Here is an 18,054-nt window from a genome sequence, read left to right on the forward strand (position 1 = left end):
ATCTGTTTGTACTTGGAAGCTGTCAGGGCAGTATCAATTGTTACTAAATCGCCAATGCCATTGTGAGAGGCAGCCCAAAACACCACTGGTTCACCAACAGTCTAGCCACTGTGCGTATCAATCCTTCTGTTTCCCCTTTATAGTTTTGGTTAAACCGCACTTATTATTAGAAACATTCTGATCCATAGAGACCAACATTCATTTATTTAGACCATTCCGTTCTCTTTCATTGGACAGAGATATGGTTTCCTAGCTACTACTCTTTTAAAAGAGAAAAAAATCCCAGCCAGCACATGTCTTGAATGACAAAAAGACTCAAAAAGAATAAACCCCATCAGAACCGCTCAAACCATAGCAAGAGAATGAATTGAATGTAACATATTTATCTTGTTCTATAGAAAATGTGCATTTGCACTTTCTTCAAACCCTACTAAAAGTACAAATTCAGTTTTATTTTTTATTTTTTGTGTGTAATTTATCCTATTCAGGTCCCTGCAGCCGGGGGCATTGTAGCCAGGATATAATCCTCAGCATTTATTACTCTTCTTCTGACACAAATTCTCTATGCAATCATTCATCATGTGTGCTGTCTTTCTTATTGTCACACAGCACACGGTGGCAGATTGATCTGAAAATGCTGTGTGAATCAATGCTTTAACACCGTGCCCTGCTCACCGGGTCTTCAGCGACTGGCGCCCTACAATCACAGTGATCAATCGCAAAGACGTGACACAGTCTATCTTTAAAGCATGTGTTTGTTCCCTCCAATATTGAATAGGTAATGTGCATTACTAATAAATAAGGTGTGTGCACAATGGTGTCTCCACAACGATTTTCAATACTACGTCTGCTACACATTGACTCCGAGCTCCATTAAATCCAATTCGAATCCCCTTGATAAAAGACACACCTTATTATAACATGCGAAAGTCTAAGCTCCCACGAGGCCCTTTCAAAATGAGAGCAGAATAAACATGAACTGAGAAACATCACATTCATCATTTTCTTTTCTGTGTTATTTCCGGTTTTACTATAACTAGCTTCTTCCAATGCTTTTGTTATAAGCCAAGATACATCTTTATCTGACAAGTTGCCATATTCAGAATTGGAGGAACTCACAGTCTGCACATTATTCTGCTAAAAGGTAGTCAGGATTTAAGGAACTCTGTCAAGAGTCAACAAATGTGAAGTAAGAAAAGATTTGCAACTCCATTCCGCAGGGAAATATGCCATCAGCATTAACCCTGTAGCCCAGAGGCAGAGCTATAATGTGTCCTAAATGAATGGGCTGCAGCAGATTTCCATTTGGCTTTCTCAGAATCACAAGTAAGAACCATGGTGCAAATCTATTTCCTAAACTAAGTAGCAACCTGCAGCTAATGGAATAGTAAATGGCTTGGTTAAATGCTGCTTTTAATATCCCGTGTGTACTGTATCCATGACTCAGAGGCTTTGAACTCTTGGAATCTTACTTAAAAAAAGAGGAAAAAAAAAAGATTTTTAGCTTATAAAAATGCTTCTTGTTCTCTAAGGCAATTACATATTCAGCGACAAACATGTGAAAGGTACAGATGATGAAAAGGGTGTTGGGGTGTATTTGCTTATTAATAAACAACATCCAAATGGTTAAGATGGTGTGCAGAATAGTCGAGATAGAGTCGAGAGCTAAAGCTAGTCATCAATTTAAGCGCAGCACAGAGACCTGGACCAGGGGACAGTTTGAAATTGTGGACCCACTCAGGGCAGATCCAGAGAGCGGTGTGTGCATCGAATGAGTTACCAAGCCACACTGCTGTTCTATGTTCTTAGGTGATGCTTCAACACCTGTCATTCGTCAGATCCCAAAACAATCGATACCTCAATGTTACTACTGCACTTGTGAGATGTGCTTGTTCATTTAAATCATTTCCATACAGTATATTCAAGATCGGACAATTATCTTTTCAGGGATACCAAGATACTTAGTAAGCAAGCCTGGTGTGGATAAAATAGGCAACAAATGCTGTAACAGTTTCACAGTTATTGAAAGGCCACGTATTTTTTACATGTACACACACCTGGAAAACCTTATTAAGTTGGGACAGCCTGCTTTTTTACAAGAGGGACCCAGTATATTGTGGAGCAGGTAATATAGTGTCAGCATGACAATAAGTATAACACGACAATGGCAATTGAGCTTGCAGCTTTCAAACTGAATGTGACACGTGCCGGTGTCCATGCCTGTGCCATCCAGCCCGTGTGAGGCAGCTGAGTGAAGAAGATTTTATATGTTTATTTAAATGTTTTATCAAGATTTATTTTAGACAAGCTGAGTAGTGAAACATTTCAAACTCTGCATGCTAACATTCCGAGAGGCACAAGATAATAGGATATACTGGAATTTTAACAAATCCTTAACAGTTTATTTGATATTTGACTTATAATTAGCAACACTGTAACAACAAATAACAGAGCTTAGTGTAAGAATTTGCCTACAGGGTTAGAGTTATATCATGCAAACATTTTCTTACACATTAACACTAAAACCACCACGGCAGTCACTTTGACAGTTTGAGGTTTTCAAATTTAAATTACTCTGCGTGTCTGAAAGTTATGCGGTTGTCCGTTTACGACTTTTCCTAAATACATGTATTAAATGCCTTGACGGTGTTTGAAGTGCAGGATCACGAAAATAAGGAAGTGTGACAGAGAGCGAATGAATCCGAGTCAACAATCTCCCTCCCGACCTGTGAGGGCGCTGTATAACAAGAACAGTGTGCCCCGGACTGGGTGGTTTGGCAGTTCATTCCAGGGTAGGTTGGAAGTCGGCCATCCAGAAAGGAGGCGGTGTCACAATACCTGAAGTCATCGCATTAATGCGGTAGGCGATGTGTCTAACCCTGATGATTGCCAATTCAACCACTGCTTTTTGCAACTCTAAAGTTCCTGAAAGCTTTAAGATTCACAACAAGTTTGAACAACATGTTGGAAAAAAAAATACCCTCCCTTTGGATTTCTTACCAGTGTTCAATGAGGAATGTAAACCTGAATGTGAACTCAACCAAACCTACACAAAAGAAAACAGCAATACAATTTCATTCACTGCTCAATGTTAACCAACAAAGGATGCTTATAGTGAATACTAAAATATAATACAGCATAACTGAGTCAACTTTGGACTTGAAAATATTTTGCATGCAAAAAAGGACTGTTTCTTATTGTTCCCTTTCTTTTGGAGAATTGGATAACACGTTTAAAGTCCTTGTGAGATCGCCCATACAGCGTCTATGGGATATGGTTCACAATGGTGACACTAATGTTGGACTATCTGGTAGCATTTTGAAGAATGGATAAAAACAAAAGCCCATCAAAAAAATCCTCACAGTTCAGGCTGCATCAAAAGGTATCCTGAAATCACCTGCAGTTAGTTTATATGCACACCATGTAGCCATACAGACCACAATCATAAGTGTTTAGTCACAACCCGGTACTACTCAAGTGTTTTCAAAAACAGATCCAATATATTTACCTGCTGAACCTCCTGCTGAAGAAGCACTTTAAATGGTGTCTTTTTTTTCTTTTGAAAAAAAAGAAGACCTCCATGGAGCTGCAAATCTCTTAATTTCACCAGCCATGTCACTCTATTTCATCACAAGGGTATTTATCTACCAAGTTTAATATGGATATAATTGAAATTGAAATAAAATTCTCAGTTGCAGTAATGTACTCACATTGTGAACTTCCTTGCAGACTGTGTGGAAGCCTGCCCACAAGGGAATTGTTCACATCACCGGCACTGCGTTCCATAGCAATAATTGGCTATTTTCATATGAAATAGCACGCCAGTGTATCTATATCTGCTATTGGGATGTGGCTACCCATTACTTAAATCACAACAACAGTAGCAATCTGTTTTATAAAGAAAGTAAAAAAAAAAAAATTAAGTAAAAGGAATTTCACATTACAAATTCAGTATTAAGTATTGCATGCAAATTTAAAACGGTGGTAACATTTGAACAGATGGGGCATTTGGAGCTTTTTTCATATAAATATTAATATTTTGAATATTTATTTTACAGTACATTGCTTACATCTGGTAAGGGATGAAAATAGGGACTATTGTTTTTTTGGGCCTCATTTTAAAAATGTACACCCTTATGCACTGATGGTGTCTGTCTGTTTGTCTCTCTCAAGCTTCACCAAGCTTTTATCATACACATTTCTGATAGCGTTTGCCTTTAATTTGATTCTTTCTGGAGTCTGCATGCAATCTGGATTTTAAACAAATATTCTGCACCTGCTTATCAAGACTGGAAAGCACATCTTTGGTTACAAGTGGGTGATGACGAATGGAGTCTGAAACACATTCTCTGTATTGTGAGAAGCACAGACACTGTACAAGACACTCCTGCTTCCACTTGACCAGTGTGTCAGGAGATATGTAATCCCACCCCGTAATTCTGCAATTTTGTTTCTCTGATTTTGGCACAGAGCCCAGTAGATGACAGCAGTAGCATCATTCCAAAATGTTCAGACAAACAGAACCTGCACTGCTTATATACTGCTGTAGAGTGTTTACTTTTGTTCACAGTAGGAGACCATGGGAAACTATATATATATATATATTGTAACAAATACACTCTGCTGTACTATATTTTTATTCTGTTCCCCCTCCTCTTCCAGATCAACAGTAACCACAAGACTGTCAGTTTGGTTTAACAGGGCGGTGCCTGTTCTTTTATTGGACAATCCAAAGCCTTAGGTGATAATCCATACAGAGGTCAAACACAGTTCAGGTTCTCATACAGTCCAGGTTAATCCGCCAGAAGGGTGGTCAAAACAATCCAAGTCATACACAGAGTTATTTTTCTTCCTTTTAGTTTTAAAGCAATAATTCTTACCAGCACTTTTCTTTCTTTCTTTCTTTCTCTCTCTCTCTCTCTCTCTCTCTCTCTCTCTCTCTCTCTCTCTCTCTCTCTCTCTCTCTCTCTCTCTCTCTCTCTCTCTCTCTCTCTCACTCACCAGGGTGAAAGACCTACCCAACAAATAATATTTCAAAGATTCGAGTGCCCACTTTATTGCAAGGCACTCTTTCTCAACAATTGCATAATTCTTTTCTCTGTCTTCCAGCTTCCTGCTCAAAAACAAAACCGGGTGTTCAACACCATCCACTTGTTGTGACAAAACTGCCCCTAGCCCAACCTCGGAAGCATCCGTTTGCACTATAAATTCCTTACTGAAATCTGGGACCACTAGAACAGGGTCACTACACAGCATCCCTTGTAAGGTCGTGAAAGCGGCCTCAGCACTTTCAGTCCACCTCACCATATTCGGCCCTCTACCCTTGGTCATGTCTGTCAGAGGAGCAGCTATCGTGGCAAAACCAGGGATAAATCTGCGATAGTACCCCGTAATACCCAGAAATGCCCTGACTTGTTTTTTATTAACTGGTTTTGGCCAGTTTCTGATAGCTTCTACCTTGGAGATCTGGGGTTTTACCAATCCTCTCCCTATATTGTACCCCAAGTATTTTGCCTCTTCCAAACCCACACTACATTTGGCCGGATTGGCCGTTAACCCTGCTTCCCTGATACTATTGAGGACTGCCTGAACTCTCGGTAGATGCGTTTCCCAATCAGGGCTATGGATCACCACATCATCCAGATATGCTGCTGCATACCTTTGGTGGGGTCTCAGGATCTTGTCCATTAGTCTTTGGAATGTGGCTGGGGCACCATGGAGACCGAAAGGTAGCACTGTATATTGGAACAAACCATTGGGAGTTGAGAAGGCAGTCCTCTCCCGGGCTCTAGGGGTAAGGGGTATCTGCCAGTAACCCTTTGTTAGGTCTAGGGTGGTTATATACCTGGCCTTTCCTATTTTCTCTAAAAGTTCATCTACCCTGGGCATAGGGTAGGCATCAAATTTTGACACTTCATTTAACTTTCGAAAGTCGTTGCAAAATCTCCACGACCCATCAGGTTTCGGCACTAAAACTATGGGGCTGGACCACTCACTTGAGGACTCTTCTATGACCCCTAGTCTCAACATCTTCTCAACCTCTTCCTTAATGGCTGTCCTACGTGCCTCGGGAACCCTATACGGTCTCATGTTTACCCTCTTTCCTGGTGCTGTGACAATGTCATGTGTTATCATCTGTGTCCTACCCGGTATACCTGAAAATACCTTCTTATTCTTCTGTACAAACTCGGTCACTTCGTGTTTTTGTGTGGGTGACAGTGTGTCTGGGATATGCACCTCTGGAGCCCCTATTGGAGAAGTAGGGTAGGTTTCAATGGACACTAAGGCTTCTCTATCTCGCCATGCTTTCAGTAAATTGACATGATATATTTGTTCCAACCTCCTGCGACCTGGTTGCCTTATTCTGTAATTTACTTCACCAACCCTTTCTATTACCTCATACGGGCCTTTCCACATAGCTAGTAGTTTACATTCCACCGTGGGTACTAACACCAACACCCTATCGCCTGGCTGGAAGATTCGTAGAGTGGCTGACCTGTTATAAGTGAACCTTTGGTGTTCTTGTGCCTTCCTTAGGTGCTCCGTCACTATGGGAATTACTGCCGCTATCCTATCATGCATCTGTGTGATATGTTCAATTACGCTTTTGAAGGGGGTGGCTTCATGTTCCCAGGATTCCCGTGCAATGTCAAGGATTCCCCGAGGGTGCCTACCATACAGTAACTCAAAAGGTGAAAACCCAAGTGATGTCTGTGGTACCTCACGTATGGCAAACATTAAATAAGGTAGCATAAAGTCCCAGTTTTTCCCATCTTTGTCGATGGCTTTCCTGAGCATAGATTTGAGCGTCTTGTTGAACCTCTCAACAAGACCGTCCGTCTGAGGGTGGTATACAGAGGTTCGTAAATGTTTTATTTTCAAAAGGCGACATAAGTCTGCCGTTACCCTGGACATAAAAGGGGTTCCCTGGTCTGTGAGTATTTCCTTTGGGAAGCCAACCCGGCTAAACATAAGCATAAGTTCCTTTGCAATCACCTTAGATGCCATGGTCCGTAGCGGAACGGCTTCAGGATATCTCGTAGCATAATCAAGCACTACTAAAATGTATTGATGCCCCCTCGCAGACTTAGGTAGGGGTCCCACTAAATCCATCGCAATCCTTTCAAAAGGAGTTTCTATTATAGGTAGGGGAACTAGGGGATTTCGAAAGGCTGGTTTGGGGGCAGCGTGTTGGCATTCAGGACATGAATTACAATGGTTAGTAATATCAGCATATACGCCTGGCCAGTAAAACCTCCGTAACACCCTCTCCCGAGTCTTTTCCATGCCTAGATGGCCCCCTAAAATATGACCGTGAGCCAAGTCCAATACTGTCCGTTTAAAACTGGTGGGCACCAACAACTGCTCGATCACGTCTACCCCCAACTTATCAACCCGATACAGTAAATCATTTTTCATCATGAAGTAGGGAAAACCTACTGGCATGTTATCACTCTGAACAGGGTTCCCATTAATCATTTTTACGCTTTCTTGTGCGTGATACAATGTGGGGTCTTGGACTTGTGCTGTTCCGAAATTAGTGGGGAAAACCTCTAAATTAGGCAAGTCTAACTCTGGGTTTACAGACTCAGCTGGTTCAACCCATTCGGTACTAGTACTAGGTCTGGGTTCCTCACTGGTTATACCGTTTTCTAACTCTGGCCCTTGACTGACCCTGGGTTGGGGATTCTCCCTCACCACTTCCATTTGTAGTTCATTATCCTCACCCAGTAAAACCTTCAGAAGTGATTCACCAATAACCCCACCCTCTTTTACACCTGATGATGAGACTGAGGCAGCACACTCTTCACTTTGAGGGACGACTCCTCCCTCTATTGTTTGAATGGGTGGTTCCAAACTACCCAATTTTGCACCTAACTTCGAGAAATTAGGGAAGTACCGGCCCAATATTACATCATATGGTAACGTTGACACAACAGCAACTTGGTAATTAAGTGTTCCTGCGTCTGTATGTACGTTTACCATAGCCGTTGGGTACTGACGTGTGTCCCTGTGGATGCACGTAATATTGATTCCCGGAGACTCGTCCAACTTGGAGGTTGGCACTAATTTCGCAGCAACCAGAGTGATCATGCTACCCGAATCAAGTAAAGCCATTACCTCAGTCCCATCAATCTTTACTTTACACATATGTTTGTTTACTGGAGTCTCCACCACTGAAAAAGCAGTTATTACAGGACAGGAATACAGAACAGCATCGTCAGTATCAACCTTCCCCACATTGCATTGCATAGGCTCTTCTTTGAGCGGACAGTGGGCAGCAATATGTCCCGGTTTATCACAGTTATAACAAATGACTGGTCGGGGGGGAGAGTTATATCTCTGCCATTGTCCCGGACTTTCTGCTGCTGTCTTTTTGTCAAATCCCCAGTCTCTTGATGTTTTTACAGCCCTAGGCTGCTCAACTACCCCAATATGCTTAGGAACAGTCTTACCCTGTCCGCTGGTTCGCCAAGCCCTGGGGAACTGGGGTCTTTCGCCTTGTAGTCGATCACCTGATTCTGCTGTGAAGTATCGCTCCACAAGGCCAACCAAGCTGTCTGCGGTAAGTGCTTCATTCTGGCCTACCCAGCGTCGGACTTCTCGGGGTAGACTGCGTTGGAAGTGGTCCAGTACTACTGTCTCCACAATACCTGCAGCGGTGTTGGTCTCTGGTTGTAGCCACTTCCGGGCGAGGTGGATCAGATCGAACATCTGGGTCCGGGGTGGTAATCCAGGTTGGTACATCCAGTTGTGGAAGCGATGAGCCCTCACGGCTGGAGTAACACCGAGTCTGGTCAGAATCTCATTTTTCAATTTATCATAGTCATTGGATTCGATCAACTCAAGATCAAAATAGGCTTTCTGAGCGTCGCCCGTCAAGTATGGTGCGAGCAACCCAGCCCATTGTGCTCTCGGCCATTTTTCCCTTTCTGCGGTTCTTTCAAAGGTTGTCAAATATGCTTCCACGTCATCTTGTTTATTCATCTTCTGCAAATAATGGTTTGTTCGGATGGCGTTGGTCTCTGCAGGACGGGCTGTTCCCATGTTCTCAGCGAGGGTTCTCAGACTCTCCCTCACTTCTTTTTCAAGCTTCTCCTGATTTCCTCTCAGTAGCTGGTTGGTCTCTTGTTGAGCCTGCAGTGTCTCCTGGTGCATGCGCACTGTCTCTTGGTGTGCCACCTGCTGCGTCCTAGTTGCTTCAACAAGAGCTTGCATGAGAGCCTCCATTTTGTTCTTTCTTTAGCTTTCTTTATACTGGGGCTGCGGTTATCCAAATGCCCGCATTCTCCACCACATGTAACAAATACACTCTGCTGTACTATATTTTTATTCTGTTCCCCCTCCTCTTCCAGATCAACAGTAACCACAAGACTGTCAGTTTGGTTTAACAGGGCGGTGCCTGTTCTTTTATTGGACAATCCAAAGCCTTAGGTGATAATCCATACAGAGGTCAAACACAGTTCAGGTTCTCATACAGTCCAGGTTAATCCGCCAGAAGGGTGGTCAAAACAATCCAAGTCATACACAGAGTTATTTTTCTTCCTTTTAGTTTTAAAGCAATAATTCTTACCAGCACTTTTCTTTCTTTCTTTCTCTCTCTCTCTCTCTCTCTCTCTCTCTCTCTCTCTCTCTCTCTCTCTCTCACTTAACCACCTTGTACTCCTCCTCCCCCGTGCTGTGCCCCAGCCCTTTTATAGGTGGACGATTATGTCTAATTTAGGGCAGGTGTGGCTACCACACCCTGGGCACCTTGCATTGTGGGAATTGTAGTGTGCTGTGGGTGGCCATTTTGTGACATGTAGTCCTTTACCTGCTGCCATTTTGTGATGGTAGAAAGTGCTGTCAAAACCTCAGCCCTGACGTATTTACCTTCTACAACCACACCCTTTACTTTATCACAATATATATATATATATATATATATATATATATATATATATATATATATATATATATATATATATATATATATATGTATATATATGTATATATAAATTTCACACAAATGCATGGTCAAGCTGTTGCTACTACTTTACTTGGTACTCGAAGAAGAAATGCAAATGTTTGACTGGCTGCGTGAGATAATCCCTATGACAAAAACTCAGCTGGACATCTGTCTGCTGACAATGTATTAAATTAGATAATGTGCCATCTAGTAGCATAGAAACAAATACAAGGACATGGTATTCTTAATCTTCAGATTTCAATAGCTGTTGTTCAGGGTGTCTGACAACTAAGCATTTAGGGCTTTGTTATGTTGTTTGGACAACAATGCATTCATTATGGGCTCAATCGGGCAAGAGCAACATGGAACACCTTTTAACTTTCACAAATCAAAGGCACTGATACAACTTTACAACATACATTACATTTATTGCATTCCCTAACTTCTTTAACTACGAGACGGGCTCCCTCAAGCTATGTCTTATTGGCAGATTCACAGATACTGTTAAATTTTAATGAAGAAAAGGCATTCAACTCAAGTTTGCTTAAACCTGATGAATTCCGTCTGACTTAACCCTATCTTTTCCATTAACCAGCTGCAATTAAGGCCTGTGTTTCCCATGCAAAGTCTGTTAAGTTGTCATTTCTCATACAATTATCACATCTTCTTTATCACATAACTTAAAATGATCCAGCCACTGTAGATTTTGCTTATGAATTGCTTCAGATAAATTGCAATCTTATGTAATTGTGATGACTGAAAGAAATTGCCTACAATTATTACGTGCATTATCAAATCAGACATTCACTCCAGGAATTAATCTTTATTAATGGGAAAACAGGAACTTTGTTCTACAGTGAGGATTGTCTTTAACAAATCCAATATTCCATACAAAACATATTTTAACATGTACTGGTAGGATCATAATCTATTTAAGGTTAGAAGGTTATTTTTTGTCAGGAGTCTGGTCTTCGTATTTCTCCACTCTGGTTTCAGAGATGGTATAACAATCAGTAGACGAGAAGAAGCAAATAGTCTTATTTCAAAGCAACTTTTACACTAAGCCAAACCCAAAGCTTTTTTTAATTTAGTTGTTGCCAATTTGTTATTATTTTCTCCCCAATTTGGAGTGGCCAATTATTATTAGGCTCAGCTCACCGCTTCCACCCCTGCGCTGACTCAGGAGGGCGAAGACAAACACACACTGTCCTCCGAAGCGTGCGCCGTCAGCCAACCACTTTTTTTCACACTGCGGACTCACCATGCAGCCACCCAAGAGCTACAGCATCGGAGGACAACGCAGCTCTCGGGCAACTTACAGGCAAGCCCGCAGGCGCCCGGCCAGACTACAATGGTCGCTGGTGCGCGGTGAGCCGAGGACACCCTGGCCGACCTAACCCTCCCTCCCCCCGGGCTGCGCTCGGCCAACTGAGTGCCACCCCCTGGAAGCGCCCGTCCTCGGTCGGCAAAGGAATAGCCTGGACTCGAACTCGCGATGTCCAGACTATAGGGCACATCCTGCACTCCACGTGGAGCGCCTTTACTGGATGCGCCACTTGAGAGCCCATAGTACAGTATTATTAAAGCAGTCACCTGATCTCAAATAAAAAATGCAACTATATTATTTTAGACTAAAACAAGGAAAGGCGGCCTTTGTCAAATTTAAAGATGTTGCAACACAGAATGGCACTTATTTCTGCTGTCACACTGGTCCCTCCTCCTTCCCCCCTGGATTGGCGCTCTACTTTTTTCATATATATTTTTGTTCTCCAAATAACAAGTAATAGCAAAATGACTCGTGTATCACTCCTACTTAAAAAAATGACCAAACTTGTCACAAATACAGGTTTGTACTATTTACTCAGCACACCCCCAATAATTATAGTTGAATTACAGTACTGAATGGCAACATATAACTAACAAGCTTGTTCTTATCATAAGTGTAGAAGGGTCTATTAGCATTGTGATGCAACTCAAACATTACGATCAGGCATTGCTGATCACTGTTTTTAAAACAGTTTTAGAAAATAAATTCAGAGCTTTGCATTCAACCTATTTAAGAAGTACAAACATGTAAAAGAACAAGCCTGGAAGAGACTGTCAGAAGTGTTTTATCACAGTTCAGCCACAGGGTAATTTCTGCCTACTGGTATTTGAATATTAAATTGGTTTATAATTGTAGGTATCATAACTGTACACATGTAATTGTGCTACTTGCTGATCATTAATGCTGACACCTTTAAACATAAAAACTCTTCTGTTTAGGTTCCTACTTGCAGATGTTCAGAGAATGAACTATAAACTAACACTGAGCCGCTGACGGCATCATTTATCTTGGCTTGTTTTTGTATTACTTTGCAATCACATACTGACACAGTGACATTCCGGTCCATTATTAAGCCACATCCTCGTTTCCCACAAAGATTGCCTACACATGTATTTTTCTTTAGATACGTACAACAACCTCCACAATGCACCTGACCGGGTTCCATCAACGTTCTGTCAAAGGAACACTCGGGTACTCAGGTGTGGAATGTACTGTATGGAGATTTGCTTGCTTGTTTTTCATGATGCAGTATTCAGCATTTGAAACAAATTGTTTGTTTCCTTTGGAACAGGAGATAGTAAAGGAAAGGGTAGCTGAAGCAGAATTGTTGTTGTTTAAATTGTCAATATATATATATATATATATATATATATATATATATATATATATATATATATATCCTTTCTCCATACATACATACTGCTCTAATTTACTGTTTTTCTTTTCCTGATCAACTGGCAGTGATTTTCTGAGTTGGACAGCTTTTCAATTACTCTGTGTAAATATACCCAGCAAACCGGATCACCTCTCAACCTGGTCTATAAGCTCAGATTCCTGCATTTAGAACATGCTAAGGTAAACTCATTTGGAGCTCCAGCTGCTCAATGTAAGGTTTGACAGCTGGCTCTTTGCAACAAATAACCACATTAATTATTTATTATTCTGCATCCAGCTCAATTACATTATTTATGGAAGACTGTGACAGAGACAGAATGATTCTTGGTGATAAATCGCCCTCCCAACCTGTGAGGGCGCTGTGTAAAGGGAACAGAGTGCCCTGGACTGGATGGCTGACAATTAATTCCCAGGGATTAGGCAGAAGTCTGCCATCTATAAAGGGGGTGGAGCTACGGTACACTAAATCATAGACCCGGAAGGGAAACAATGTGTCAGCCATTGATTGGAGGAGCGGTTGCAATCGTTAACCAAGGGGGCGTGATTGACGGTATATAAGGGGACGTAGCGAGGTGATCTGTTCCTTTGTTATGGTTAACGCTGTATCATGAGTGTTTTGTTTGTTTTGTCGTGTCTAAAGAATATACTTGTTCGTTGTTTAGACGGCTAACACAATCCGGAGCTGTCGCTATAGGCCAACACTGCACTTGTTTCATGATTAATTGTATTTGCACCACAAGCACTACAGCACTCACTGTGGACTTGTGATCGTGTTTGTGTTAACTGTGGGGTGTTTAAATACTGGGACTATTATTTTGGGACCAACCCATGGATTAAACAGAGCAATACGCAAACGCCGTTTATAGCCTGTTCTCATTATTGTTTACTGTTTGTCATCAGACTTTGGATTACCAAATAAACCATAATTTCACCAGTACTTTGTTGTTTGTCCTTGTCTTGAGCTCTGAATCACCCCGACACCTGCGCACTGACAACCACTTTTGCACAAAGACAAACATGTATACATCTTTTCTTTAATACTTGTAATGCATGCTATTGTGATTACATTTCAAGTGGTTGCCAAGTGAGATGTATTTTCAAGTGGCACTCATTTGCAGACACCACACTGTTTTAACATTTGATTATTTTCAGTAATGATAACTTACTGTGTTGGCAATGGATTCCATTATAGCCAAGTGGGCACTTGCAGATGTATCCTATAAATGTGTCCCCCCTGTAAGTCTCACTTATTTCACATGTCCCTCCATTGTGGCATGGGTTAGGATGACAGGGTCCTGCAAATTAAAAAAAGGAGAGGGTTAAAATAGCTCCAGAGATGTACTTAGTTACATTTTATGCATCGTGAAGACACTTCATATTAAAAATAGTGCAATGAATCTGCCTCTTTAAGAGACATCACTTTACTACTGTGTTGCAGCCTCTGAATGGTAATTACCACTCACCTCTTAGGAGGGCATTCGTTTTTGGTTTGTAAGCGAGAGAAGCACTTCATTAGCAAGTAGCTTATGTTTTCCATTTGTTTATATCTAAACATACAAATCAGTCATCTATGTGTAACAAATGTATGTTTCAGAGTTCTATCCACAGCTGGGCGCCTCTCAGACATGGACTAGGTGATGCTAAGATGTATTTTTTGTATTTAACCACTGAACAAATTCAGGGTTACTTGTACTGGCTTTCCTTCATTGAAATGAGGCTAAACTGCTACTGTATGCAACTGATGAATAAACAAGGAACTGCTTATTTTACTTTACTGTCTAGCTTGTAGTTATTTGTACCAATTAAAAATAAAAGTGAAGACCTGAATCAGTACAACTGATCTTTGCACTAGGAACTGCTTAGAGTTGATGAGAATGTCACTCAGTATTCTAATAATCTGAAACTTCAGGGAATAGTTTCACTCCCAATGTGGCAATTACACTTGTGAGAGGAATAATTAAATGCTCTTGTGGATCTCAGATGGTGGTCAACTTGAGAAACCCCACACTGGACAAGCTAAGCCAGGAAAGCTGTGGAGGAATTTGTAGCTCTCCACAGCTGTCCCATCTCAACCTTGTCCCTATACAGACATTTCTTCAGTTTTACATTTCAAGTTCATTGGCCCTATTTACAAAGCTTTAACTCATGAGTTTATTTAAATAGGTTGCTGCAAAGAGTTAACAATCGTCAGAACTGCTAACATGGGCTGCTAAGTGACAGCATCATTACAATTTTAGTGATGTGAGAGAAAGCATTGCAACATTACTCCCACAACTGTAGGTAAAAACTGTATATAAAGTGAAGTTGTATAAAGACATGAGACATGCAATGCGGCATGCAGCCAATTAATAATGATGTGAGAACATCTTTGTTTATGCTTTAAGGGGAAGTTAAGAGATTCAGCTGCTGTACGTTATTAGTACAAATGATTGATGTTGGCAGTACCTGAACAATATAAACTCCGACAATACTACTCGCAATGGTGACACAACAGGTTTTGCTCTGTTAACACAGAAACATGAGCCCACTTTAATGACTAAACATAACAAATCTATAGGTGCCGTCTAATCTATTGGGATTAGAAAAATAAACCGTAGCAAGACTGTCAATCAAAACACAACTCAGAGCTCACAGATTGTCTACCTGGAGGCTGGAAGCAGAGCGAACGCTCTGGCAGTAGGTCAGTGTTGTAAAGGTCATGTGATTGCTCTGCTGGCAGATACTAACAACGGATGGTAAAAATTCAGTATTTAAAAAAAAAAAAAAAAAAGTACATGGTTTTAGGATATTCATTTGTTAAGTGTGTTCATGAAAGTAGTTTTTTGCTTATGGGTTGTATTAAATGAATTTGTGGTATTGGCTAAGAGATGCACAGTGTTAGGGTTAGCGTGGAGGCTCAAAGCATAGCACAAAGAATTACGGGTGAGCTCACTGAAAATCTATCATTCTTATATATTGCCAATCCCCCTGTTGTACTTTGCAATAACATTTGCAAATGATCTGCATTGACGTGGCAGTTTTATCTGCACCAGACTTGCACACCTCAAACGCTGAACATTCCTGGTGCAATTATTGGGTTACTGATGTTTCGGAATTATTTTAAAGTTGACAAATTATAAAAAAATATTGTTATAGGATTACAATCAATCAGTCAATCTTTATTTAATATAGCGCCTTTCACAAAAGCAATGCCTCAAAGCGCTTTACATGGCTAAAACAAAAAATACAAGCAGGAAATACAATAATCACAGTAAATGAAAATACATGAGCAGGAGAGTAAATGCATAAATAAATAAACAGAAGTAAATAAAAACAAGATCAATAAAACAATAAGAATGCAATGGAATGAAATGCATAAATAAGAAGATAAACCATATAAATAAAATCAAGATCAGCGAAACAATAAAACCATAGACGATAAAAGAAAACAATCATTTTAAGATAAAAAGATTATAAAAATGTTTGTGCTTCCCTTACAGAAATGGACAAATCATTCCATGATTTAGGGGCCCTGTAACTGAAAGCTCTGCCACCAATACTAGTTTTTAAAATGTTGGGAATAGTGAGCAGCCCGGCATCCTGGGATCGGAGAGACTGCCTAGGAACATGTGGAATTAGAAGATCATTCAGGTAAGAGGGAGTCAGATCATGTAAAGCTTTGTAGGTTATGAGCAGAAGCTTTAAAATCAGCCCAAAACCGAACTGGAAGCCAAAGTAGGGCTGCCAATACCGGTGTAATATGGTCATAATATCTTGTTTTAGTTAAAATCCTGGCTGCAGCATTTTGCCGGAGAACAGACATTTACAATAATCAGTTCTAGATGTTACAAAGGTATGCATCAGTCTCTCTGCGTCTTGTAGTGAAAGAGAACGTCTTATTTCGGAAATATTTCTAAGATGAAAGAAAGACGCTTTAGTTACTCTCCTAATATGAGGTTCGAAAGAAAGAACTGGGTCAAAAAGTACATCCAAGCTTCTCATTTCAGCCTTCAGTGCAAGAAGGGAAGATGTTTCCAGTAGACGCACAAAGGTTGGTCTTACTTAATTGTTTTTTTTAACCTAGCAACATTACCTCTGTTTTATCTGAGTTTAACAATAGGAAGTTTTTTGACATCCATAGCTTAATGTCAGCGAGGCATGTAGTCAGAATATTTACGGCAGCAGTGTCACCTGCTTTCAGAGATAGGTATAGTTGTGTGTCATCGGCATAGAAGTAAATGTTTACAACATGTCTGCGAATAATATTGCCCAAGGGTAGCATATATAAAGAAAACAAAATCTGTCCAAGAACGGAGCCCTGCGGGACACCATATGTGACTTCAGATAGAAGAGAGGACTCATCTCCAATTTAAACATATTGTGACCTATTTGAGAGATTTAAACCAAGATAGAACACTTCCAGCCAGTCCTATGAGGTTCTCAAGACCTTAATCAGAATTGAATGATCAACAGTGCCGAACACTGCACTTAAATCTAAAAGAATAAGAACTGAGGGGAGGCCCATATCTGAAGATAGTCGCACATCATTTACCACTCTTATACGGGCAGTTTCAGTATTATGACTTGGGCGAAAACCTCACTGAAATTTATCATAAACTTTATGTACTGCAAGAAATGAGTTAAGCTGGTTCGCTACTACCCTCTTCAAGATTTTAGATAAGAAGGGGAGATTTAAAATAGGTCTATATTTGTTAAAAACGTTTATGTCTAAAGTAGGTTTTTTAAGCAGGGGTTGTACCACAGAATAGTACAGTATTTTAAGAAGTATCTCCCTGCAGCAACAAAAGTTAAAACACGATCACCAAAAGCAGCATCAGTGCTTAAAATAAATAAAAAAAAAAAAAAAATTAAGGTATGACACAGATTTTAATTGCAACATAGTTTAATTAACTAATAAGATGAGCATTCCTGGGAAAGCATGGTATAACAAAGCAGTAAAATGAGGGCTAAAAAAATCTAAAATACATTTTAGGGTGGCGGTATGTGATAGAGACAGAAAGGATCGATGCTGTAAATCTCCCTCCCGATTAGAAAGGGCGCTGTGTAAGGGGGAAGGTAAGCTCCCTCCTAGATCCGCCACCTCGGTGGTAGGTGGAAACCGGAAGGTGACCATATTAGGAGGGGCGCGTAGCTGCAAGTACTCAGGACGATTCCATTGCAGTCAGCTGCGGGGCAGCCCTCTATTGGAGAAACCATGGCGACGCGTTGAGTGCAGGGAGGAGTTTGCTGGGTACAAAGGGGAAGCAGCTACGTCAGTTCCTCCTCTTGCGCTGAGAAACTGAGCCACCAGCCGGAGCGTTGTGTTTTTTGGATTACGTGTTGTTTGTTGTGTGTTTTCAGAGGCGGAGTAGGAGCGCGGGACTGCAGCCACGGAGCCAGTTCC

At 40.9% G+C, this 18,054-nt stretch overlaps 1 protein-coding gene across 3 annotated transcripts in view; it reads right to left on the reverse strand.

The window, feature by feature from the left end:
* Positions 1 to 18,054, reverse strand: part of LOC117403991 (EGF-like repeat and discoidin I-like domain-containing protein 3) — a 171,846-nt gene that overhangs the window by 101,884 nt on the left and 51,908 nt on the right. For all 3 annotated transcript variants that reach the window (XM_058986898.1, XM_058986890.1, XM_058986906.1), the window contains one exon: positions 13,838 to 13,966. In XM_058986898.1, the coding sequence (XP_058842881.1) occupies positions 13,838 to 13,966 (129 nt within the window). The remainder of the gene's footprint in view (positions 1 to 13,837; positions 13,967 to 18,054) is intronic.

This window comes from Acipenser ruthenus, chromosome 2, assembly GCF_902713425.1.
Source record: "Acipenser ruthenus chromosome 2, fAciRut3.2 maternal haplotype, whole genome shotgun sequence".
Taxonomy (NCBI): Eukaryota; Metazoa; Chordata; class Actinopteri; order Acipenseriformes; family Acipenseridae; genus Acipenser; species Acipenser ruthenus.